We start from the raw sequence: 27,029 nt of genomic DNA on the forward strand, positions 1-27,029 counted from the left end.
CCACGCGCTATGGGCGGGGCTCCCACGGTCGCCTAGGCAACGGGCGAGCGCCACGCCCAAACCTCGAGTCCGGTACCGGAGGAGGGAGCGAGCACTGCAAGACGTCTCGCGGGGCTGAGGCCGCTTCCCTCTGTACCTCCCCCTAGCTCCGCCCCGAGGAAGTGCTGGCCGACGTGCTCGGCCACTGATTGGCTCTCACGCCTAAGGGGCGGAGGCCGAGGTAGCGCGGTGCGTACTTCCGGCTGCCGGGTTGACATGAAGAAGCAGCGGCTAGGGCGGCGGTAGCGGCGGGAGTCGAGTCTAGCAGCGGGACTCCCGGCTGAGTGCGCGACGCGGCCTAGAGCGGCAGACGGCGCAGTGGGCAGAGGAGGAGGCGCAGCAGCCGCCCTGGCCCGTCATGGAGATGGAAAAGGAGTTCGAGCAGATCGACAAGGCCGGGAGTTGGGCGGCCATTTACCAGGTGCGGGAGCGCCCGGGAGCGCGGCAGGCCCTTTGCTTAGGCCGCGTGAACCTACCCTCAGAACCCGGGGCTCCGTTCACTCTCTGGGTCTCGACCTCCGCCTCGGCCCTGCCGCTTGAGGATTCGATCCGACGGCCGCCGAGGCCGCCCCCCAGCTCCGCGTCTCTTTGTCCCTCGGGTGGGCCTGCGTCTTCCCCGGACCTCGCAGTCCCCTTTGATCCCGCACTTCCCTCGCATCCTCCAGCCCGGTGACCTCTCACGCCCGGAGGCCGCCGGTCTGTGTTCTCGGCGCGAATCCCTCGCACCCCGGCCCCGCCCCCCTTCCAAGCCACTCTTTGTCCCCTGGGGTTGGTCGAACACCCCCACCACTTCCTTTTCTAGACTGGACCACCTCAGGCTCTCTTCCTTTGTCTCCCAGGGGGGAAGGGTTGCTCCCCCTCCTCTTTCACATTTCCTTTCCCCCAGCCTCAGCGCGCGGCAGGAGTCCCCAGGATGACAGCCCCCTTCCCCCTTCCTGTTCATTCATTTAATGGACGGGAATCGGAGTGCCGGTTCCGAGCTAGGCACTGCTTAGGCGCTGGAGGTGGTGTCTCTGGAACGAGACAGACAAGCCTTTATCCCGCGTGGAGCTTTGAGTCGAATAGGGCGGTCCAACACACAAGCAGATAGTGTCAGATAGTGAAGAAAACAAAACCCTCCAGCGGGAGGTGGGCCGGCTCGGGGAAGCGGATCAGGGAAGGTCTGTCGGAGGGAGACAGTCATTCTACCAGCTGAATGAGGAGCTGCCGCTAGCCACGGCAGTATCAGGCCAGAGATCTCCCCAGCCCGGAGGCCCGAGTGCCCACTTCACTGGGGCCAAAGTGCTACCCTTTCTGGCAGGGCCAGGGGAAGTTGACGTTTTTACCCTCTCTGAAATAGCACCCTTCCCCGATCTTCTCCTTCGGACTGAAATGATAGGACCCTTCCCAGCCCTCTTCTGCGGTGAGGGTTATTATCGGTGGTTCACAAAGAAAAGTTAGGAAGGTTCCTGACATACATCTCAAACCTCGGGTTCAAAACCCTAAGCCAGCCGTCTGCCTTCGCAGGCAGCTAGATCCTCTCAAGAAAATATGTGCTCCTGATTAAATGTCAGTGCGGGGGTTGTGAGGATTAACCAAAACCACACACGGTATTTTCAATAAACGATGCACAGAATAGATTTTGTGACCAGTGTAAAGGGAGAAGGTAGTTGATTCTGTTACCAGCTTATAGGCTCAAAGGCAAATTGGGAGATCCATCAGCTGGTAGTATTAAAATCTATTTTGAGCTCCACTTAAAAAAGAAAAAACGCTTTGAGCAATTCTTTGGTATGCTTGACTAACAAAATCCTTTTTTTTTTTTTTTTGGCAGCTTGGTTTCATGTGCATTTGCATCCAGCTTATTTGACAGGATTCTTTTTACTCAGACTATAGTGTATATTTGTTATTGATAGACTAATATTTATAGCCACTATGGTCTGTATTAGAGTGATTGGTAAATATATCCAATTGGTATCCTGTGTCTAGTCTACCAGAAGAAATTGAGTGAATTTTCCTAGTGACTCTGAGGATGTGTAGATGTGGTGTCTATGTCAGAGTGAATGCAATGGAGTCTGGTGTGGCTCTCAATGAAAAACTCGCCCTGAAATGCTGGATGTTGTGGTGCACGATACACAAGTAGCGCAGGCCCCCAGAAGGTGCTGGGGAAAATCTCGAATCCCAAAACTGAGTTAGCAACAAATTCATATTCTAAAAAGTTCTTAGTTGAATTTGATTTTTTTACCGTTTTAGGCCAGAGCTTGGAGCATGTTGGTATTTATTTCCCTCATTGTTCTTAAGTGGCCCTACTGCATTTGAACTCCAAGACTGTCAGGATTGCTGTGTGTTGAGATTCCCTGAGCTAATGGACTGCCAGGATCCTGGAGGTGCCTTCTTTTGACCTTAGAGAGTTGTCCGTTGTGGGCTTTCTAGAAAACCTCTACCATACAAGTATTTTTCATTTCTAAAATTGAAATCAGAAGCTCTTCTTTTTGAATTGAAAGTGGCCTTTATTGGGCAGTGTGGCATTTTTAAAAACAGAGTTCCAGTGACCTTGAATTGAAAGTAGCAGACTTTCCAAAGTGTGTGTCAATTTACCAAAATCATTCTTTTTCAGGAATTCCAAGAAATGTGTTTCCGGTTGGGAGAAAGTGGAAGTTTAAACAAAATTAACAATTCACAGGGGGTCACTATGAGGACAGTCTTGTACAAAGTCAATTTGAGCTTGCTTAGTCTATTGTGATTAGAAAAATATAATTTCTACTTAAAATTTTGTAAACAAGGCAGTGCAGTTCTTTTCAGACACTAACATTTGTAACTAGAAAAAAAAAGATCCAAAAACTTGGCAACAATTGGGAAATGAACAAGGGGTAAAGTAAACGTGAACACAGAGGAACATGGTTGTTTAGAAAAGCAAAGTATTGGGCGAAGATTCTATGCAAACTTAACCTGTGAGCATAACCATGTTTTTACCTGTTAGCGTTAATCAATAGCGTAGATACTAGTGTGCACGTAGGTCTATAAGAATTCTGCTTTGATAACACATGTAGATGGCTTTAAAAATTGTTTTCTATCATTGAAACAACTGTATGCCTGATTTGAAAAGTGGAAGTAATACTTAACGAGCTTAGAGTTTGAGTTGGTCTGACTGTCCAAGAGGAGACAGAGCGCAGAAAGAGAAAAAGGAGTGATTTTTGGAGCTAGAATGAGAAGACAGGGCTTGGAAGAATGAAAATAAGTGATAAGCTGCCTTCCACCTATAGTTTTAAGGTTTGGGTAAGGTGTTTTGCTCTTTCTCTAAAGTCTTTGATTCTCTCACACTGTTCACTACTTTTCAATGTGAATGATTTGATTGTTTAACATAAAGGAGGTTGCCACTGTAGCTTGGGGCCTGAGGCAGGCCCATGTTAGAGTCAGGCTTTATAAAATGGGCCAGTCTTCCAATTGACATTTGCTTTCATAGCTGCTTCATCGCTGCTTTCATTATGCAATATGGCCTAATGCCTGTCTAGGTTAAGACCATGTTATACAGTGGTTCACTAACATTTTTCACTTCTATGCACACCTTATGTTGTTTTAGTCCAAGGAGATGAATATTAAAAATTTTCAATAATGCTTATTTAAATACCATTCTCTTCAGAGAAAAGCTGTATTTTGTGAAGAGGAGACAGATCTATACACTGTGACTCACTTCACTTAGAAGAAAAAAAAAAGACAGACGGAAATGACATGGAGAGACTGGGAAGTACTAGTCATCTTGAGTGACCCATTAGATCTAAATGTTCTGGTTTAGCCCTGGTTTGGGTGAACTAAATTTAGGTGTCTGATCACTGCTTTGGAAATGGTGTTAAGCCCTTTATAATTGTCTGGGCTCCTATTGAATTAACTGGAAGCACAAGGAGAAACAGTGGAGGGAACTCTCTGCTATCATTATTAGTTAGTTTGACATCCCTGGTGTATTTATAGGGATACTTTGTACTTCTGGAAGTGCATGAACACAGGCCGGCGGCTGGGCGGGCAATGGTAATGCATATGATTTTCAGTTGCTAGGGATCTGCTGTTGGGCTCCATGGCCTTCCCACTGCATTTTGCATTTTAGCATGAATAACTCCACTAAACCTATAAAAACACCTGGTATTGAATAATGCGATTAAATATACACTGAATTTCATGAAAGGAATGCATACGAAATTTCCCATAGGGGGTTCTCAAAGTGTAAACTGTTGGGATAATGATTGTGCCTTTTCCTTTCCTTTTTCTGTTTTTGTATTGTCTGTTTTCTGGTGTTTTAGAGTGTGGAAATATTGTCCCATGATGTGCTTTTAATTGCAGGTGCCTTTCTTGAGCCTACCTGAACCCACGTGGGTTTCGCACACTCGGGCATTCCTCCCCACGGTGTTCGTTCGCTCACGGTAACCAGCTAGCACTGACAGACAGGCCTGGCGTGTCTCTTGCTGCTGCCCATGTTCCGGAACACGGACAGTCTAACTGGGTCATTGTTCTGAGCCAGCGTAGTTTGGTGTTAGGCACTCTGTGTGTGTTTTGAGTATCAAGGAGTGCAGGGGACTTGGGACTACTTCTTGATTCCCCCTACCACGTTTTGTTGATCGGTCGCTGCGGCATCCGTGCTGCCAGCCCAGCGGCCCAGATTCTCAAACTTTGCCTGTAATACCACCATCGTCTCTAGAAATGAGCGAGACCAGTCTCACGTTAACATGGTCCCTGGAAGTCTCTCCGCACCTCCCCCTACCCCGCCATGTGTATCTTCATGTGATAGCTGGTAACTGTGTTAAAAACAGACCTGAGCCTGCCACTCCTCTGTTTAACTACTTCCGGTGCTTTCCTGTTGCTTGTAAGGTCCAAGCTCCTTAGTATGGCAGCCAGCTTCCAGCCATCCCCTCCCAGGTACCTTCTGTTCTAGCCACACCGGAAGGCACGGCGTTTCTCAGACTCACCCCCTCTTTTGTCCCTTTGCTCCTTGGCTCCACGCTGTGTCTGACTTGCCTGCCCCACTCAGACATTCAGAGGAGTGTGCCTCCTCGTGCTAAACCTTCGCTCTCGCCCGTGCGTCTGTGTACAGCTTCATGCTTACCCCTTCGGAAGCCCCGCTCTCATGGCAGCTGATTCTTTAGATCCGGGCCTATCTCCTCCCAGTCCCAGCTTCCTGAGGCTGGCGAGTCTCTTTCTCATTCATCTCAGTGTCCTCTACACCTGGCACAGAGTAAGTGCCTAACAAGTGCTGGCCTTGAATTTGTTGTCAGCACTTCCGAGGCCCTGACAGTATGAAGACAGACAAGACATAGTTCTCAACTCCCATTCTGCAGGGGGCGGGGAGGGCACAAGTGGGGCGAGGGAAGACAGTACTGATAGCAGAGGTCACTCTCGGAGAAAGCGCCCCCCCCCCCCCCCNCCCCCCCCCCCCCCCCCCCGCCCCGTTGTGAGCCGTGGCCAGATAAGCACTTTCTTTGTACTGCCCACTTGGTGACTGGGAAGACAGGCTCAAGCCTTTCTTACCCAGTGGAAGTTGGTGCCTCCGGTTCCTTTCACAGGAACTTGAACATCAAATTGATAATTGGTGAACTTGATGGGAAGTCTGCAGGTGGTGTATCTGTCTCTCTAAGGATTGTTGGATTACTCTGTCCTCATCACTCCTGACTTATTCTCACATGGTGCCTTCTAGAAGGGCTTCGAATGTAGTTGGTTTGTAAAACGTTTTTGGATTGTGAGATATAAAATAGGGTTCGCCGTAGTGACAGCCATCGGCAGTCTGTGGTTTGTTTCAGAGTGTACGTGCTGCAGGCTAACATTCTTCAGACCCCCCTCTAGGCCAACAGAGTGCTTTAGTCTTTTGCTTTTTCTATGGTCTTGGCTCTAACTCCAACAATGCTGAGTGGGTCTCTTCCTTTCTTTGGGCTTAGTCCCTCCCTTTGTAAAAGTTATCCTGGGCTAACTGATCACCAAGTTCACTTTCAGTGGTAAAAGGCTTCAATGTGCTTTCAAAGAGAATTCAGTGTTCCTGAAGAAACCCTTGTAGAACACTGCAGGGGGTTCTCAGTTTTGTAGGACCTGTGGGCTTTAGTGGGTGCAGTTAGGCTAAGAAATGTATATTAGTTCTGTGAGGATAGTTAAGGATGTGAAAGAATTGACTGGTTTTTTTTCCCAAGAGGTACTAAATTAAGCATTCTTAATAAGTAGGCTTCATTTGATTTAGTAATGTGGGAAAATGAGTAGCCCTGACACATGAGTTATTTTTTCTCTTAAGTAGCAATTGGGTGGTTTTTCCTGTAAAAGATAGAGGAACTGATTCTTGAGAATTTACGAAAGATCCAGCCCTAGCTAGGTACGTAAAGAGTAGCTGCCCTTTATGTTGTAATTTTTTAAAGAAACCGGCATCTGGTCCAAACTTCATTTGAATAGTGTGATGGTTTACATATCTGCAGTACTTGAGAAGAAAGTACCTAAGTCTCCAGCATTTTAGAAAGAATGCTGTACTTTGTGTAGTTTGCTAGCTGCTGTCTTCTCCTTTTTTAAGGCAGCTCAGCATAACCATGAGTCTGTGACTGACAGTTTGTAAGTGTGGAATGTCTGAGAACTGGAAACAAGACCATTTTATGTGGAAGATTCCCCCCCCCAAATAAATAGCCAAAGAAAAGTTTAACACCCCCCCACATATACACACACCAGTGAGTTGACCTTGGGATGTGGTACAAGTGATACTGCAGACACAGTAATAACTGTATTGTAAGAGCATCTTAGAGGTCAGTGATTTTCAGTCTTTTTCTTTTTAAGTGACATGATTCAATGAGAAGTTCTGAATGCTTGTGTTTCTGCCAAGGCAGTGAAGTTTTATGGTGCACCATGGTGCTTCCAGAACTCAGTTCTTTAGTGTGGACTCGAAAAGCAAATGTGGCTTATTAGCTAAGTAACACTCGAGGCCTGTATTTTCTTTGGAGAATATGTATGTTCCCCACTACTATTAATAGAGTACTGTGCCAGGAAATTCTAGATCCTTGTTGAGATGTAACCACTGTTGATGGGAAGCTCTGGGCCCAAGTGGTCTGTGTCCTCGGTGGGCTGCTTCTCTTTTACTGCAGAGGCTTCTTCCCAAAGACCAAGTGAGGCATGTTTTCTTGTACAGATGAAGGAGGATAAGCCTCGGCTGTGTTTGTGGCTTTTGTGGGTGAGCAACACCACTTGCAAAGATAAGATGAGCATATAGCAAAGCTGGGTTTCCAAAAATGTACTTTGAAAATGTATTGTTTAGTGATTAGAGAAAGAAAACTATTCCCTGCCTCCGTTACTCTGTTATGAAACACCTCTCCCTGTTTCCCCTTCTTCGCGGGTCTCTTGTTGGTGCTTCTCTTCCTTTTGGAGAATCTCATTTAAACATTGCCATGCTGAATTCCAGCAGACAGCTTAGCTAGTTTTTATTCTGATGAGCACTGATTAACCCGGAGGATCGAACACTATTGTGAATTGCTTACAGGAAAGTGGACATCCGTAATTATTCCAGATAGTGGGAGCTCTCTTCAGAACATGGGCGTACTTAAAAATGGGTGCGGGTGAAATCGATTCTGAATATAACTTCACTCAGGAGAACACATACGCAAGCCGCGTTTAGCACAGTGTGATAGATTAGCTTTACACTCCCTGGTGGTTAGACACTGGTCACTCTTAGATTTGCTCCTTTCAGACTTTGTGCTACCTCACCACACAGATAGTCGGGGTTTAGTTTGCTTCTGCTAGGATAAGGGCAGAGTGTCCCTTCACGGGGCCACAGATACTTGTGAGGTTCCTTTTTGTGCAGGAAGAAGGGACCTCCGAGAAGATACCCAGTGGCCTTTTTGTGGAGGCGGTTATTTTGTTTTGTGTTTTCTATTCACATTGCTTTGTTGTTTTTACCCTGACTTAGGCTGTATCTTATGAGCATCTTAGAGAGAAGGGCATTCTTATTCTCTACTACCTGGGCACCACCTCCTCAGTGCCAGGGTCTTTAGGATCGCTCTTGGAGATGGAGTGAAACAGAATGGAGCAAGATCAGGAAGTTGCCTTAAGCTACATGGGGTTTGCAGGCACCAAGCCACATTGCTGGAGCAGCCCCCAGTACACCAGGTGACCTGGCTACACAGAAGAATCAGCTGGTCCTTATATCCCTTGAATATTCTGTGATGCTGGGATTCCAAGGAGTGGGTCCTTCATGTACCAGTCGTGCTCCTGTTTCTAAGTAGGTTTAAATAGTCCTCATGTGCTACTGACAATTTTCTTGATATATCCCAGGAATGTTAATGTCGTTGGCAGTGTTTCATTTCATCTGTTCTCACCACAAATAACTACCCAGGTCTGCTACTTTCCCTTCTTTTTCTAAATGCTTTTGAGAGTTTGAGAAACACTTGAGTCTCCACCAGCAGGTAGTAGCTTCTGTACTCACCTGGACTTCAGCACTCCCCTCCACCCATCGTTCAAATCTTGAGCTTGAATCTCACCCAGACAGCTTGTGGGAACACAGTCACCCTGCAGAGACAGCCTCTGTGGCAGTGGGTGCAGTGGAGCCGACCCTTTGCCTTTTCTTCACCAACACACAGTTGTCAACTAAACTTCCTTTGGCGACCTGTTCCACTACTTGTTGACCACAAGCCTTAGTGTTTCCCCGCACACGTCTTCCCACGTTCGTGGGAAGATGCTGCTGTTCAGAGTAGGGACTGAACAGGGCTGTGGGAGACGAGGTGAGCTTTGGTTTGCAGTGGGGGCTGGTGCACCCCTAGTGCCGGGTGTGAAACACAGCTGGAGGTGGGTGTGGTCCGACGTGGAAAATTTCTTATCCTCGGTGCGAGGAGGTGGTTACCGTTCTAACCACTTGAGCACTGCGCGGTGCAGGCTGTTTTATTCACGGAGCAAAACTTCGCTCTAGTGGCTCCCCTTGCACTTGCCTCCACATTAATAACATGTCACTTCTTGGTAACATTTACACACCAGGTCCATTTTAGAAGGAGGGAGGGATGCAGCTGAAGGTAAAGGATTAATTTGGCACCACACCTTCAGTTTTGTAAATGCCTTCAGTGTTTGATTTTTGTAGTTGATCATAAGGAAGTGATAAGTGTGTTAGGTTATTTGTGGTTTGAGCTAATTTTAGTCTCCTATTCACGGCTTGCTTTCTATCCTTTGACATTGAAACATGCTTTCTAGAAAGACGAATTTTGAATGTAGGGCACAATCTATATTCTCTACCTAGGCTGCATTTCAAAAAATACCTCTCAGTGCTTTGGAAGTTGGACAGTTTGAAGCATAGTAACGTTATTTGCAAATCATAGATGCCTTTGCTTAGTGAATCTGCTTTCCCAGTAAACAACGTAGGTTTGGAACTCTTGTTCCAGGCCAGTGGTTTTAGCCCCCGGCATAGTTGATATTAGAGGATTTTTAAAAGATGCCGACCAACCTGAGCTACATCAGAGCAAGCCTTTGGTTGGGCACAGGGGCCCTTCCCTGGCCTGCCCCTTTAGATGGGAGAGCCTCTTGCTCCCAAGGGCTGGGGGTAGTGTCTGTCTGCAAAGCTGATGATGGGTTTCCCACAGAGCAGTTTGGTTTCAAAGCTGTAGTTGTGGGCTCCCCGTAACCAACCACCTCAAACACATACATGCCCCCAGGGGTCGTGAGGTGATGGAAACAGGGCTGGGGCTTCTGAGTCTGCCTGTGACGGCTGTGGAACCAGGGAGGGGTTACAGGGGGCATCTGTAAAACATGCTGATTAGACCAGACAGCTTTGCAGCGTGGTTTGGGTCTATGTTCCACAACTACATGGTCATAGAGGAGCCAGGAAAGTGGGGCAACCTTTTTGGGAAAAAATGGGGTTTCATGTCCATCTCAGGCTGGTTTTGGACGTTCTGTCTTCTCCTTTATCTAAAGGTGGGGCAGAGCTTTAAAATTTCATAATTAAAATCACCCAGTGCCACATTGATGAATGTGGTCCCCTTTGAAATTTTTCTCATCTTTAATGGGGATTATTGGGTTTTATAATTGGTTCAAAAACTCCCATTCAGTGGAGAAATGCACAGTCTGGTCTCTGTTCTACCCTCATACATAATAAAACTCAATAATAGCTGAAGTTTATTGAATTCTGTTTTGTGCCCCAGGCACAGTGCAGAATGCTTTCATGCAGTACCATTTATTAGACACCGTAAATTGGCCTTTAATTGGAAATGTTTTAGGGGGACAGTTAGGTGTCAGAGCCTGGATGTTGTCTGCCTGAGACCCCCTGTCCTGAAGCCAGCTTTGCTTGCTCACGCTGCTGCACAGCTGCAGAGAGAGATGAGGGGCTGTGCTGAGCCTCTGTGGCTTGCTGGGACAAAGGAAGGGTTAGTTTGTAGATTTGACCGTTGCCCAGATCTAGATGACATCCGACCTTCCCTAGATATCACAAATTGGCCACCCGGTCATGTTTCACTTGGTTCTCCCAGTGTCAGAACAAAAAGAGGAGTTTAGTTTTGGGCCATTGTTTATAAATCCGGAGGAATCGCCTACAAATCCAGACTTCTGGCTTGAAAAACCTGAAAACCACACTGCTTGGCCCCCCTTGGCAGTCGTCTGCTGAGCGGGGGGACCCTGCTCCTGTTGGACGGACCCGGGTGTGCTCTTCAGTTCACAGTTCCCTGGTGAGTCGCATTGTCCTCGCTCGTGTGTGCTGCCCAGCCTCTGGAGGCACTGGGCTTCGCCACCTCTATACTCCAGGCTGGCTTTTTTGCCTGGAGTTTGATAGGAATGTTAGATTTAAGATAGTTTTTAAAAGCTGCTTTAGCCTCCTAAGCAAGGGAAGATGAGCCAGAGTTAAGGATTGGTGGCTAGTGTGAGAACGCCTGAGAGAGTGCCCTTGACATTAAACTCCGGGATGCAATCGGAGCCCAGATGCTTTCCCTCCTCCTTTCATCCTCAGCCCCCTTCTGCTATTTTGAGGAAGTTGGAAGTTGCCACCATTTTTTTCCACCTTGGGCAGCTGAGTGTGACTGTATTTTTATGTCATGTTCAGTTATTTCCATGAACTATTTTTGATGACCAACTTGGAAATGGAACTGAGTGGTCCCTATGAGAATTGGTCAAAAGCAATGACTTACCCAAATATACTTGTTTATGATTAGAAATCATACTGTTTGTCACCTGTCTGAGTTCACGTTTAGATGGTTTCTCTACCCTACCTCTTCTATCGGGGTGAAATAAGTGATAGCCATGATAAAAATAAAATAGATATCTAGGTTACAAAGTCTCTATTTCCATTTAGCAGCAGAAGCACGTATTATATTGCATGACATGCTTTTTCTTTGGTCCTTCTTGAACATCTGTTATTTCATAGAAGGTAGGTTGTATATGACAAATTAGAACAAGCAATAGTTAAGGCAGATTTTTTACCATTATGAAACAATCAAGTCTTTGTTCTAAGTTTTGTACCTTCCTTCCTGAAGCTGCATCTCAAAAGGACAAAACCAGCTTGGCACCCTAGCATTCCTGAATCATGTGACCCAATAGCGTAGCCCCTTTGCACTGTCTTGTACATACAACATTAAAACCTGCAACTGAGCCCTGGCTGGTGTAGCTCAGTGGATTGAGCATGGGCCTGTGAACCAGAGGATCGCAGTTTGATTCCCAGTCAGGGCACATGCCTGGGTTGCAGGCCAGTTCCCAGCAGGGGACCCACGAAAGGCAACCATACATTGATGTTTCTCCCCCTCTCCTTCTCCTCTTTCTAAAAATAAATAAATAAAACCTTTAAAAAAACCCCAAAAACCTGCAACTGAAGAGCTGTGTCTCCTCGAAGCTTTTCATCTCCCCTACATCTCCTCCTCTGTTCTAGATCAGAAGCTGCTTGCAGGCAGCATGCGTTCATTGAATTACTTGGCCAGTACATGAGCAGGTCCTAGGGGCCAGCTTCTGTGCCAGCTAGGGAGGATAAGTGGTGAGCAAGCTCTGGTCCCTTAGAAAACTTAGTACTTAATAGTCCAGTTAACAGAAGGGCTGAACAGAGCGAATCCCAGTTCAGAGTGTTGAGAGTTCTCATAGCCCTGGGTTGCAGGTATTGTGGGGACACTCAGGAAGAGGTGGCTTATGGGAATTGGGGGCAGGAAGAAGAGGTGGAAGACCTGGTTGGTGGGGTTAAACAACTGTGAACCTACTTTTGCCCGCCCTTATCTAGGTGTATATATATTTCCCTCTGTTCCTTTTCTATTTTCTCTGCCATTTCTTCTCACCTTGATTGTGGTAATGGCCTCTGAACCCTTCTAATAGGGTGACATAGTGGCAGTTACGTTGAGGCATTGACCTCACACAACCGTGTAGTGAGGTCGTCTGTGAAGGTGTCTCCTCCAGGATGTTTGTTTGCTGGTGAGTCTTAGAGCCCTGGAGGGCCAACCGGGGAGTGTTGCACACTTTGTAGGCAGGTCGTGTGGTATTTGTTGCAATGAACTGATAACTTTGCGTAAAGAGTTTTATTTTTCTTATCCAAGTGTGTTTGCAGATACTGTCTTCAGTCTGTGCAAAAAATAGAATTCTGTTTACTGTGCAGGGTATTTTTTTAAAAGGATCTTTAAGTGTAAGCCTGACTCACTAAGAATAAATTGAAAATATGTGGCTAGCCCCCTGATTTGCAGCTGATACTTTGAAAATAAAGGTCTCATTTATTCATTGTGAATTTTAAAGGATATGTGTAATGATCCTGGCCGGCTTATCCCAGTATGTGGTCTGTTTATCAGCAGTTCTTCATACACAGATGGCTTTATTTGAGTGATTCTTTCAGGTTAAGTACCTTATAAAATAACCAAGTTACCCGTAATTATCTGAGTTTTAATGGCTTAGCGACAGGCTTTAAGTTTTAGGCATTTGTATATTTTGGATGTGGTTATAAATTCTATGACTTTTTATAATTGATTTAAATCAGAATTATCTTGAGAATTCTAAATGACTTAGTAAATGTTGCTTTGCATTCACAGTCACTAAATGCTTCTTGCCATATAGAAGCAGTCAGCATTAGATATCGCAAACCATTAAAGTTGTGAAAACATCTCCTTTTTCCTTCTTCTGATTCCAGCTGTGAAGATTACGTGTGGAAGTTGAACAATTAAAAAATAATTGTCAGCTACTAGTCATTAAAGACTTGAAAAGGGGAGAGTTTCCCCTAACAGGGGGTAACAAAACAGAATAAAAGAAGCTTTGACCAGTTTTCTTTTAATGATGGGGGGCAATTAAAGTGGCTTTTCTCCTAGTTTTATTTTGGAGCCATTTACACAGCAGAAGTACGTGTGTGGAGGAGAAAAACGGTAGTTCACAAGCCTCTCAACGGAGCCATTAAATGGCCAAGGTATTGTGCGGGAAAGCAATTGTTTTTAAGACAGGGGCAAATAAGAAAGATTATAAAAAAGCGTTCTTTATAAAACAGAAGTCTATCCTCTGGATGGGACCCCCAGTTCAGCGGTTATGCGCTGTCTTCAGGTTCGCTGTGGGGAGTGAGATAAAGCTGTGAGTGTGCCTGTGTCACAGAGAGGGTCCCCCAAGCTTTCCCGGTCGGTGAATTGCCGCACTGCACTGGGGAACTGTTTAATCTCTTGCCCGTACTATGCTAGTTGTATCTTAGCTGGGCCCCTTTGCGTTCCTCCCTCCCCCCATAACTTACTCGGCTCACAGATGTTCCTCTGTTTCATGGCTGCTGTCACCCCTTGGCCATGTCAGGCAACTGACTGACCCCACATCCTCCCCTTGGCCCTCCTGTTCTGAAGTCTCCTTCCCATAGGCAGGCCCTGGCCTTGGGATCTTTCGTGCCTTTGACAGATCCTCGGGCCCAGCCCCTCCTCTCTCCAGTCACAGCCTCGTGCACGTCCACCTTGCTCACTTGGTTGCTTCCCCATCTCTGGGTTTTCTGCATCCGGATTCCAGCGGCCCCTTTCCTGTCCCTGAGTGCGCTTCTCATCTTCTACACCTAAGACCTTGGTCAGTCACTTGAGGTGCTGCCTCTCCAGCACCCCCAGCCCTTTTGCCCACCTTCTAGCCTCGGCATACTTGACCCACTCTAGCTCTGCACCAGGCCAGATGCCCGCCTTTCTCCGCCTGGGCCCAGGCTCCCAAGTGCTGCTGGAGGAAATCTCCCCCTTGGATAGACTGAGCCCTGGAAATCCAGTCTGTAACCTCGGATCTCTCGCCCTCAGCTCTGGCCGTTGTACCCGCCCCCCCATCCCCTCTGCCTCGTTTCTCCCGCGGAGGGGGAGCCTCTCTTTGTCCCTGTCTGAGGCGCCCTGTGGCTGTGGCGTAAAGTCACAATGTAGAGACTCTCTTAGCTGTGTGTCCTTAGCCCTCCCTCTCTGTTGCCAATTTACTTGGACTGTTTAAGCATTCTGAGGCATCCTACAACTGCAGTTCTCCCCGAAGCCACTGCTGTGTCCTTTCCTTGTCCAGGTGACATGTTTGAAATAATAGGTCACTGAGTCCCTTGTTTACCTCCCTGTCACTCCCCAGTAGGGGAGTTAGGCTCCACCCTACTAAGCCACTAAAATAATTCTTGACAGGTCTCTGTTAGCTTCCTTGTTGCTTATCCAGTGGGTGGTTTGAATCCTCATCGTAATGCCCTTTAACATGGTTGATTTGTGTTTGTTTCTTGAATGTCCTCTTATCCCAGTTTCCCTAACTCTTTTTTCCCTTCTTCCTTTGCTGTCTTCTCTTTTCTCTAACTAGCCCCAACTCTCGCTTTACTGGTGGAGTTCATCAGGGATCCCCTCCCACCCCTGCCCTTTCCTCTGACTGTTCTTCCTCAGTGGTCTCATTTATTCACGCAGGAAGTAGTAATGGCCCTTCACTTCGAGGCGAGCACCTACACAAAGGTGCTTCTGAAAGCACCTTTAGTTCCTTCAGTGCTCCCTGTCTCCTGCAGCGCCTTTGCGTATGCTGTTTTCTCTGCCTGGAATGTTCTCCTGTGCCGGTTCTCGCTCTTCCTTCCGGTCACATCTCAGCCATCCTGTTTGAGGATGGTTTCTCCAATTTCCCCTTTCCCCACCCAGGTCTAAGGTGCCTCTCCTAGGTCCTCCCGCGGCTCCTGTACTCCCCCTTTCCCAGCACCTCGTGTGCTTATACTGAGATGACACCCATTGTTCCCTAATAACCTGTTTACTCACCTTCTGCCCCGTAACCATCCAGCGTGAGAAGGGCAGGACGGCTTTCGTTCGCTCCAGTCATTCGTGTTTCCCATTACTCAGTGTAGCGCCTGGCATATAGAAAGGCCCTAATAACTGGTTGCTGACTGAGACATGCGTTGTGCTATTTAGAATGTTCATGAATCGGAAACTGAGGAATTGGAAACTGAGGTCATCGAGTCTATGGTGTTGTGTGAACCATTGACACTGACTCACCATCAATTTGGCACACACACTGTTTCTTTATTGCCCTTTATGTTAATTTTCTCTGTGGTATACCTCCCCAGTAAGATTAGAGGCTGCTTCTGAGCGAGAACTAGGTGCGATTCTCCGAGTCTCCCTCAGGGTGGCCTGTGTGCAGTCGGTCTTCCTCCCAGTGGGCCTCATTCCGGATGTGTGTGATGGAACTGAGTCTCGCCCATAATCCATCCTTGTCTGCCCCACCTGCCTGTCTCTGATCCGTGCACGGACCACGCCTCTCTGGAGGAGCAGTTTCCCTGTGGTTTCTTAGCTCTTGTGTTCCAGAGTGCTGGCCAAGTATAGGAGAGCCAGTGGTATGAGAATGTTTTTTGTTCAGACTTCATAGGTTTGGTGGCTAGGACTGACCAATGCTGACAGGAAATAGAGGCATTTATGCAAAGCCAGAGAGCTGTCACCTTGCAGGAAGCAGAGCTCTTGTTAGCATATGATTTTGTGGTTCGTTCAGTGGTCCTCTCTAAAAGTGAGGGACCAGACGAGAATGGGAGGAGCAGGTGTGGGCTCTAAAGTTAGGCCCTTTTTCGTAATTTGCCTTTAGAGTTTCATTTGTTTGGAATTTCCTGAGATTTTGATCTTGCCAGAAAGTTCATAGCAAAAAAATCTGGGCAGGTGAAGCATTTGCATCTGAAACAAAATCGGTGTTTTTGTTTTTAACTTTTCTCCTTAATGTTATTTTTAGTTCAGCCCTGAAGATTGTTATTTGTGGATTTCAGCTTTTCCCTCACCTTCTGGATCTTACAAAATGAATGGTTTTTGAGTGGAGAAGAGAAGGAGAAGAATAAAAATAAGTGTGGAAGCTTTGTTCTTGCCTTGGCAAGTTGCCTTTATAGCTTGGAGCAGAGCGGGTCTAGTCTGGTGAAGGAATATTTAGGGTTAGTTTGGCTTCTTATTCTATTCAACTTATTTTTTTAGTTTTTTAACTGGGAATTTTTATGTGCATGTAATTAAATTTAGAATAAAAGCACCCAGCTTCACAATTTGCAGATTACTTTTCTGTGACTGGTTGTAAAGATAAGTCATCGTGGTGAATGGCTGGGGGCAAGGCTTGTTTTTCAAAAGAATGGAGGCACCACGAGCGGTCCCAGGGCCGCCCCGGGCGGGAACCCTTTTTTTCTTCCCAGTCCAGCGTGCTTTCCTCCAGGCGTGCTGCCTTCCTGAAGCCCCAGGATTGCCTGTCGTCCGGGGGACTGAGTTCAGGCGGAATGGACATCTCGTGTGTGTTAGAGCGGTGGTTCTGAGCCTTCGGTGTTACTGACGGAGATCATTTCAACCTAAAAATGCCTTTTAACAAGACTGAAGGCCAGAGGTAGAACAGTTGAGAACAAAGTGGAAATAAAGCTTTAAAGACAGGGTTCTCGGCCAGAGTCCTGGAAAAGACGTTGAAGATTGTGCAGGAAGCAGTAAGTAAGCGTTTGTATTCCAACGTGCTGGGTTCAGACGTGCTTATTCAGTCCCCATGTTGTACTCTGTGTGTGTCACTGAGTTGCCACCCACAGTTACACTCTTCATCTCGTTTTCCCCTTCCTTGCTCCCCCTCCTCACCACTCTGTCCCACCATGGCTACCACAGCCACCACTAGCAGTTACCCACATGTTGGATCTTGGGGCCACTTCCGTGTAAGGATGTGGGGCATGTGGGGCTCCTGCACGGTAACCAGGACCCTGTGGGTTCCCTCCCTGTTGGCCTCTGTATGTAATGGCACATCCGTACTCTCCCAGTGCCAGCTGAAGAGGATGGGTGATGGAAGCATATGCTTGAGCAACTTGGGAGAGATGTTAATAACAGCCGGACAACTAACTGCAATAGCCTGTGAAATTGGCGGGGTCCGTTTGTGGCAAGATTTTGTGTTCATGAGTTTTGTTTCTCAGTATCCCTGATAGTCCTTGTTAGATCCGTAGGCTCTGGGTAAAAGCCATAGCTAGTCTTATGTGTAATGGAGTATCTGGCTTGTGAGGCTCAAAGATCATCGCTTTCCTGAGTGTCCCCTTGCATCTTATTTGGGTCACTTCACAGGAACAGAGTTGAGGTGGACTTTTCCGTCTGGTGTGCAGTCAAAATAGTGACCAAGCATGAAAGTTCAGGCGGTCCCCAGGACACAAATGTGTCTCCTTCAGAAGTTGGAAGGTCGGTTTGTCTGACACAGGGCACATTTTGCTGTAGAGTCAGTGTTATGAATGGTGGTTAGGTTCCAAGCTCCCCACAGACATATTTAATATGCAGAACACCTGAAATAGTCCTATTAAGATAATATGAAATTTTGCCATATTATTACTATGTAGCATAATGACTACTACATACAGTATTTAACATAAGTAGTGATTTTATGACTAGAAACCATTCTGGGTTCTGTCTGGGGGGCGTTGACTCCCGCGGATTGTGGAGGGAGGGTGGATTCTGGGGCGCTAAGGGTAGATCCGAGCCACAGGGGATAGGATTTGGCTGGAGAACACTGACAGTGAGCTCCCAGGGATGCTGGCTGGGCTTTGCTGTATCTTCATCACCGCCTTCTATTTTCTGCTCGGGCCACGGGGCACTGGCTTGTTTTTCCCTTGGTTACCGATTCTTTGCTTTTGACCAGGTCTTTTGCCTCTTGTGTGCAGCTGAATGTCCTCTCAGAATCTCCTGTTTTTGGACTAAATATATGATCTTTTTTTTTTAAATTTCATTGTTCAAGAACAGTTTTCTGTCTTTTACTCTCATCCCAGCCCGCCCACCCCCCAGTGTTCCCATTTCCACCCTAAACATATAATCTTTTAAAGGTTTCCTAAATGAAGTGTTGTGGCAGAGTTACTGTGTGTTAATTTTGCTGCGAGAAGTTAGAGAATCCCAGAAGACCAATCTTTATAAACCTGTGCATGTATTTCAATCTCATTCTCCTCTATTGGGCATCACTTTGTAGACTACAACAGCTCTTGTAATTAACATCGCCTCCCTTGATCATATTTCTTATTAAAATTAGTTTTCAGGTGAGACCTTTTCATGACAGTACCGTCCAGTGTGCTTCCTTCCGAAACCCTCTAAAGCGCCCCCCACACCCCCCGAGGCGTTTCTCATGCCAGAAGACTAGACAGGCCTGTGGGTCTGCCATATTTGTGGTTTCTGAGGGATCCGTTCATGTTTCACATGGTACAAAGGCAGACCCAAGACCGTCGAAACGAGGGACCTAGGACAGGCTGGGAATGGCCCCACTGCCTGGGGCCTGCCCCTGGCAGTGTGGTGAACAAATCATCTTGTCTCTAGGACTCTCCTCTCCCATAAATATTCCATTGCCCTTCTGGAACCTCCGGGCCCTCAACTTGGACCCCGTTTCTGTCCCTAGCCACGTGCAGCCAGCCAGCCGTGCTGGGCCCTGGGCTGCTGTCTGATGGAGGGAGCAGGCCTGGGGCGCTCTCTTTTGCAGTTTGTGCTTTTAAGTCAGCCTGTGGAGAGCTGCAGAGCTGGGGGGTCCCGGCTTGCTCGCATGCAGCGCTTGTCCCTGATTTCACAGCTGCTCTCATTTCTCAGCAGAACGGGGCACCCATGCACACCCACGCCCATCCAGAAAGGCAGGTTTGATGTACCACTTCTGAAAAGCTCACTCTGGCATCACTGTAACCACACAGATACGTCAGGTGGGGCGGTGCTGAAACACAGCTATGCCCCAGAACTGTAGGTTGTCCCACAAGTGCGCTCTGGCCAGTGCGGTGGGGGTTTCCGGCATTTTCTTCTTCATAATTTTGAGCACGGGGGGGGGGGGGGGGGGGGGGTNGGGGGGGGGAGGGGGGGGGGCGTTGTCTCACCATGGAAGCTGTCATGTGAGACAGCACTTTCTGCTTTTAGCAAATTTGACTCAAATGACAGTTTTGATTTTCCTCTCATTTACTGGAAGTTCTTCTGAAAAATAATTGTTTTTGCCAGAAAAATCACTCAAAACACTTAAGCCATTTTTAACCTCTGCAAATATGTTGCCTTCTTAAAAATACATCAGAAATGGATTATTCATAAAATTTATATTTTCTAATGTCTTTTTATATAAAACAGGTTTCTGTGGACGCTCTCGTGCTTTTGTTTAGAGGATATATTTTGCAATGTAAAGCACTGCCTTGTCTTGTCTTGTGACCTCCATATTTTTAACCAGTAAGGATTTTTTTTGTATTTAGAAATACATTGATTATAGAATCAGTGGACACACAAGCTTACAAATTAGTGTATGTTACTATTCTTAGTTGCACTAACTCAGAACCTAAAGTAATCTTCAGGTCTTTAATTTACCCGTACATACGATTGATTGCCGAGCCCCCCAGCTGTGTTCTTGAAGCGTGCCTCTGCACCTCATTCTCTGCTTACCCTCTTTTCTTGCGTTGGTTCAGGTCCTCCTCATCTCTGGCCTTTTCCAGTCGCCTTTCAGCTCAGCATCTTCATTTTTATCCTGTCTCTCTTGAGTCAGAGAAGCAAAGTCACTGTCCTACTTGAGAATTTCAGTGGCTCAGCATTCCCAAGAGTATAGCATCCAGATTCCTTGGCCTCACCTAACACAAGTGTTTAAGGCAGATGAGGACAAAAGTGCCCCCCACACTGCAGGCCCAGTTATCCCAGCTGGCCCTCTCCCACCCCCCACACCTTCCCCTCACGCTCCAGCTGGAGTCCTTACCACCCTTACTGGTGCTGCGTCTTCCCTGAGCCTCTTCCCTGAGCCGCCACCAGCATCTGCCTTTCAGCACACAGGCCCTGCCTCAGTGGGGCACATGCCTCTCACAGTAAGCCAACTTTTCTATTAGATTCTTTGTATTTGTATGCCAGATGTTAATGTGCTTTCGCTGTTGCCTCTCTTACCTTTTCCCTAATGCACCTGAGGAATCCATCTGGGGCTAGAAAATGAGGGTTTGGTTGCAGAAAGCTGCTAGAAGAAACACATCCATCTTCTGCCATGCCAAATGGCACTTGTTTTGCAGTATGCTATTCCTTTTTAACACCTCACGATTTATATGAATTGATATTTGTATTCTGTTGCTTATATACTACTTTCTTCTTGTGAACTATTTATGAATTTGGGATCTTGTCTTTCACACCTTTGTATTGGCAGCACTTGAGGTAGGGTGCTTCGTGTTGCCTTGTGGAGTCACATCATACGCACTTGGAACCTTCCTTAGTTAAACTGTATGTGCTGCCCTTCCCCAAAGGAGAAGGAGGAGAGAGAAATTTCTTGAAATACTGCATTGACCCATGAGACCACACCTTGATAGCCTCTGTAGGGAAAGGGAGGCTAAAGTTGAAAGAGAAACAAAAGAGATTAAGATCTTGGCTTTAAAGTATCTAAGGCTTCTGTCCTGGCAGAGTAAAGTATTCTTTCCAAGGTTAAATTTAATTATATGCAATTTTGTCTTCTTGATAACTGCAGAGTTGCCGAATAAGGTGGGGTACCTCTGTGCATCCTTCAGAAATGTTTGTGAAATTGAGTAAACCACATGAAGGGCTTGGCACTTGAGAATACTCTGCCTAGCAATTACTCTTGAACAGTAGACTCCTAATTCTCTCTGTAATCCGTTATGATGGTCATCTGTAAATTCATAGAAATTATGTTGCCACTTAATTCATTACAACTCGATTGTGCGACCACAGAGGCCAAGCAGTGTGCTAGGTGCTGACACACTTGAGAACAATCGGGAGCACATGCTCGTGGTCTCTTTTACACTCCTGGGAGGAAGGCAACAGGACAGCGTCACACACGTGATTCATTTAACTGTGGGGGAAGTGCCGTACCAGCAGACCATCAAGTGCCGTCCAGAGTGGGCTCAAGTGTCAGCCTCTCTGAAAACGGCCTAACAGTGACAGAAATGTCAAGGTGCCTGTCATCCAAGCGGAGCGGAGTAGGAGAATAAATGCACAGGGAAAGTACCCGTGACAAAGGAGGCTTTGAGACCCTCGCTCTCACTTTTGAGTGAATGTTCTTTTCAGGCGGTAATAGATTGTCTGACTTTTTCACTGAACCCCCCTCCATGGGACAGATAACCAAAAATATATTTACCACCCTGGTCGGTACATGTGTGGTCGGTTGATTTGCAGTGGTCGTATGATTTTCCCATGTGGTCAGATTTTCAGTGTTGCTTTTATTTTCAAAATGAGAAATATTAACCAGAAAATACCCCCCGTGACAATTTGGCATGTTAAAAGGAGAGAAACACTTGGTAAATGAAAAGTAGAAAGAATTCTTAGGGAAACTGAATCTAGAAAACAGGAGAGAAGCCGAGGTGACGGCGCCGGTTGTCCCGTAGTGCGGCATAGCTAAAAGCACAGCAGCCTGAGAGGCAACTGGGAAAAGTGTGAAAACGCAGGAGATAACTGCCACCGGACTCTGGTGAAGCGAACTGGAAGCACCTGGGAAGAAAATCCAGTTAGGTGTGATGGCCAGGTCGGATTTGGGGCACTGAGAAAGGGGGGGGGGGGGCTTTCTGTCTAGGACGGGTTCTCTCACCTCCCTAGAGAATGATAGCTGTTGAGATCAGCTGGACTTATACAGCAGCTCTTAGTAACTACAACTTCATAACATAAGAATAAAAGGAAGCTGCTTAAACGAGAGAGCGTGTCTAACAAACCTGTTACAATTCTGAGGTCATTTTTAACTTCTGCCAGCTTTCACTGAACACTGTTCTGGAGGGTCTAGATTAAGTAACAAGGTAGGAAAATTAAATTATTTTTTTAAATTTTTTAAAAAGATTTTATTTATTTATATTTAGAGGGGAAGGGAAGGAGAGAAATATCAATGTATGGTTGCCTCTCGTGAGTCCCCTGCTGGGAACTGGCCTGCAACCCAGGCATGTGCCCTGACTGGGAATCGAACCGCGATAGTGTGGTTCACAGGCCCGCGCTCAATCCACTGAGCTACGCCAGCCAGGGCATAAAATTAAATTGTTGCTAAAATGTTGGGAGTGACAGGTTTATTCTATTTGCCAATGTGAATAATACATACAGAAAACAGTAAGAGTAAGTGAAGGTAGGTTAGATGGCTAAATAGCAAGACATTGTAGAATAATGTGTATAGTGCAACCTGACCTATGTAGGAACAAGCAGTAAGAAGCCATTATTTATGTCTGCATGTGTTTGGAGGAAAGTGTGGAAGAGTAGACTCTACTAGACTATTAAAATTGACTAAGCCTCCTTTGTTGTATCAGTGTATGATGTACACTAGAAATGTGATTTTATAATTTTTGAGAAAGAAGTTTATAAATGATTAAGTCTCTTGGTATTTAGGAGTGTTTGTCTTTTCCAGTGGTTCCTTCTTTATTAGCGTGTTTATTGTCTGCCCTTAGCGCCCTGAGTGTTGGGGTATTACTGTGATTCCCTCCTGTGAGCAGTAATGAAGTCAGCTGCTACTGTCATGCACCGGGTAACGGCGTTTTGGTCAATGACGGTTGGCCCCTGGGCTTGTCTTCGTTGTCGTCCCAGGGAGGGGCTCTCTGTGCCCATTTTCCTGTCTTTGCTGCTCTGTTTATTTTTATGGAGGAATTCGGGGTGGTTTAAAAACTATGCCGCTACTGTCGCCATGTCTCCGGAGTCATAACGCCAGAGCCACCTCTCAGAAACATGCCTGGTTACGTCATTACCCCCGCTTTTAAAAAATTGAGTCTTCAGACTCCTTATGAAAACTTTCAAACATACAGAAGTATAGAAATTAACATATTGAGTGCCTGTATATCCATCACTCAGCTACAATAATTACTAAAATCATGGCCCCTTTTCTTTCATTTGTACCCCTTCCCATTAACCTCTCCTAGCTCTGATTTGTTTTGAAGTAAATGCTGGCATCATAACACATACTTTTTTAAAAAAAGAAGCACTTTTTGAACACTGGAGTCAAAGGAACCAGACCATCTCGACTTTGGACTCGGGAAGGAGAGGACGTGATACCATCGAGGGTCTGTGCTGAGGTGCCCGTCAGCCTGGAAGTGCATTCCAAGCACAGCCTGCTGGAAGCCGCCCCTCACGCCAGTCTCTGTAGCGCAAGGAGCTAGGAAGACAGTGCGTGCTGATCCTGCCTGAACATTCGCAGCCGAGAGCCCCAGGGTGCTTTCAAAGGTTTGAGGGGGCTTTGTACCACACTGAGTCCGTCGTCCGCCCCGTGCGGGGGCTCCCAGTACAGACTTTCTAGATGTCCCAGCCATTGACCCATTCCTCCCCAAGTCAGTAGGGAGGACACAGGGAGCCGAGATGCCGTCACAGATGGAACGCAGTCTTCTCCAGGAATGTGCCGCATCAGAAAACGGTGCAGCCTGCGGGAGCAGGGAGGGAGAGGCACTTTCTTCCAAGGAATGTTTCTGTCACACTCGGCCATTTCCTGGGTATCATAGCTGGAAGTGACTCATTTCTGGAAAAATCATCCATGAGCTTTCTACTGAGGAGGTCAGAGACTCAGAGTTAGTTGGGTCATTGGTATTTTCTTATGTAGTCTGTGGTTATTTTGTTTTCTTTTTTCCTTTTTTAAAAGATTTAATTTATTTAATTTTAGAGAGAGGGAAGGGAGAGAGAAAGAGAAGGAAAGAAACATTAATGTGTGAGAGACATCGATCATTTGTCTCTTGGCTACACCCCCAGTGAGGAACTGGGCCCGCAACCCAGGCTTGTGCCCTGACTGGGAATTGAACCAGTGACCTTTTGGTTTGCAGGCCGGTGCTCAATCCACTGAGCCACACCAGCCAGAGCTACTTTGTTTTCCACCGTCATTCTCATGCTATTTCTGTTTTCTTATCCTAGATTCATAGCTCTCACATCAGTTCTTTCTGACCTGTTTAGCACACTCATTCAGTAAATCTTTATTGAGGGCCCTCTGTCTGCAGGAATTGTGCTGCGCTGGTGAACAGGCTAGACCTGGCGAGTGTCTGCTCCTTTGAGCTGGGGAAGCTCACATAGCACCTCTTCTGGAAAAGCCTGTCCACCCCTGTTAAGTAGAGACAAGAAGTTTAGAGAGTGTCATGTGTATCCTACGTACCTGTAGGAGTCTAGCGCACCGACGTGGGTTGCAGGCTGCTGCCGCATGGAGTAGGTCCAGTCTCTCCTTCCTGGTCTTCCATGTGAAGGCAAGGGCTTCAAGAGTGACGCAAGCAGCAGGCTCCTGAGGTCGCTGCAGTGAGGAATGGCTGTCCATTCTTCAGCCCCGTCCTCATTGCTGAGCTTTCCTTTCAAGCAACGGTGCCGGAACAGATTGGGCAGAACAGCTTGAGCATCGCTGCATAATTTATTTTCTCCCATGGGCGCCAACCAAGGTCTGCAACGAGGTGACTGATCGGCAGTGCCACGAAGATGCTTTGCTCTGTACCGGGTGTGGCTGCTCCTCGGTTACTCCCGAGTTTGCTGCCCTAGTTTTTACTAGCCAACTTCATGCTTTCCCCTCTTCCTGTGGAATAGCTGTCCCCTGTGGTCAGTGCTTTTTACTCGACAGTGTTTACTGTGGCTGCTGGTGGCCTTCCCGGTAAGTGGAAACTCACTGAGGACAGGGAGCACGAGGACCTGCCCTGTCGACACTTGGCACCACTTGAAATGCAAGGACAAAAATCAGCAGCCTGTACAGTGACATATTGCAGTCTTGATTCTGAAGGTGATTTTCAGAACTTGACTTTAGCATCTCAGAATGGAAGAATTTGCTTTACAGAATATACTTGGGTGGTAAAACCAATTACCTTTAAAAGAATTTTACAGTCTTGGCTCTTTAACTCTTCTGTCCTATAACGAACATATCTCAGTGAAATGCTACACTGTTTACTGTGCGTAATCTTGTGAAAATTGCTTTTTAGCACAGTAAGAAAACAAGCTTCTAATAGTGATTTATTTTTAGTTTATGTGGTGCCCTTACATGAAAATGTCATTAGATTTAGCACTTCTAAAATTCTTTCTATTTAGGCTTTGTAAAGCAGATGCTAATTATTGCTCCATTTAATCCTTAGGATTTATTTTCCTCTAGCCCAACCTAGATATCATCGTTCTATGAGCTTTTGGAGGAAGAGTGTCTAGCTAATTGTAATATCTTTAAAGGTTGTCATCTCTGTACCAGCTTCAGTTACTATGTGGTAATAGTGACCCCCCCACCAGTCTGTATCTAGGCAATATATATGTAGTGTGTGGATTTTGGTCCCTAGGTTTGCTGTGGCGTTGAGATACTGAGCAAATCCTCTTGAGGAAGGATTTGGCATGTCAGTCTTCAAAAGCCTCTAAAAATTGATTGTGTATTATTAGCAAAGGTTTACCACCTCCTTCTACTGTATAGGAAGCAAATGTATTTTTATGCATTCAGTTCTAAGAAGGCAGATGACCAAAAGATCATGCAGCTGTTGCCCAAGGCTAGAGCGGAGGAAGAGGTGGAGCCTTTAAGAAAGATCCCATCTCACTGAGTACGTTGAGGAGGCGGGACACGTGCTAATGGAATGTGTTGAGCTACTGCTTCTTCACACTGGGTATAATTTGAAGTAGTTACTGTGCAAGTTGTTTTTTTAATGAAATATACTTAATGAAAAGAATTTGCTTCCAGTGAAGTTAGAAAGTTAGAAATCAGGTAACAAACAAGGAGAAAAGTGCACTTTTTGTCTGTTTGTTTTAACAGACTTGCTTATGAACACAGTGGACAGAAATACTGTCATGTTTCGATTTTTCCTTGTGTTGACACATCATGGTACACAGTACACACAGTAATGCACACCAGCTAAATATGAGGGGTTGTCCAGGAGCCACCTCGCCCTTTTCTCCTTGCAGAAGAACGAATTAACACTGTTTGTTTTAATTACAGAAATACTATTGTGGTTTTTTTTAATTCTCTGTATTTTAATCTCTTGTATTCTCCTTGATCCTTAATTTGCTAAATAGCTGCAAAGAATGAATCTAGCCTACATTATCTTCTTAAAACAAAACAAAAAACTCTACCTAGCTGTAGTGGTTCAGTTATTTCTGAAAAATAGTAATTTATTCATTCTGAATTCGAATGACCAGATGCCAGCTGCGTTGTGTCCCTATTTGAGTTAGGGGACGGAGGGGGAGGGGCTGTCTATAATGTACAAGCCGAGCTACTGAGACAGGCAACACAGAGACCACACTGAGCACGGGGCTGTTCAGCTGACTGAACCAGCGTAGCGTGAGACTTAAAGGCAATGAGTGGCCATGGTTGAAAATTACAGGAAAAAATTAAGTCCAGATGGATTAAGATGAAATGTTTTTAAAAAGTGAGGGAGAATACCAAGGAGAAACACTTTCTGTTAGAAGCAATAAAGGAAATTACAAAGGAAAAAGGTCAGTAGGTTTGAACACATCAATATTTAAAACTACTTTTAAACTTTTTATTGCCCAGATAATGCATATGTGCTGTAGAAAAAAATGGGTAACAGTGGAAAATAAGAATCACTCATAGTCCCGCCAATCACGAGCAGCTCTGTCGTCACCGTATTGACAGTTTTATGGTCGACCTCCCGCACTTGAATTTCCCACACACAGGGTTTTTCTGATGAACAAACAGGTAAATTGGACAAGTGGTTTCCCCCATAGACAAAGAATCGATGGTTTTAAAACACGTAAGGTGCTTACGTGAGTAAGGAAAGCACATTCTCAAAGATGGGCAGGCGCAGTGCAGAAGGAGACAGACCACAC

The 27,029-nt window shown here is 46.2% G+C and overlaps 1 protein-coding gene across 2 annotated transcripts in view; it reads left to right on the plus strand.

The window, feature by feature from the left end:
* The first annotated feature begins 223 nt into the window (after positions 1–223).
* The window catches only part of PTPN1 (protein tyrosine phosphatase non-receptor type 1), a 55,852-nt gene continuing 29,046 nt past the window's right edge, over positions 224–27,029 (plus strand). Inside the window, exon 1 of one of the 2 annotated variants that reach the window (XM_037059893.1) lies at positions 224–460. In XM_037059893.1, the coding sequence (XP_036915788.1) occupies positions 398–460 (63 nt within the window). In that variant the 5' untranslated portion in view covers positions 224–397. The remainder of the gene's footprint in view (positions 461–27,029) is intronic. The other variant, XM_037059894.1, reaches the window with a different exon arrangement.

Source organism: Sturnira hondurensis, unplaced genomic scaffold (genome assembly GCF_014824575.4).
Source record: "Sturnira hondurensis isolate 20B ecotype Veracruz unplaced genomic scaffold, ASM1482457v3 Scaffold0011378, whole genome shotgun sequence".
Taxonomy (NCBI): Eukaryota; Metazoa; Chordata; class Mammalia; order Chiroptera; family Phyllostomidae; genus Sturnira; species Sturnira hondurensis.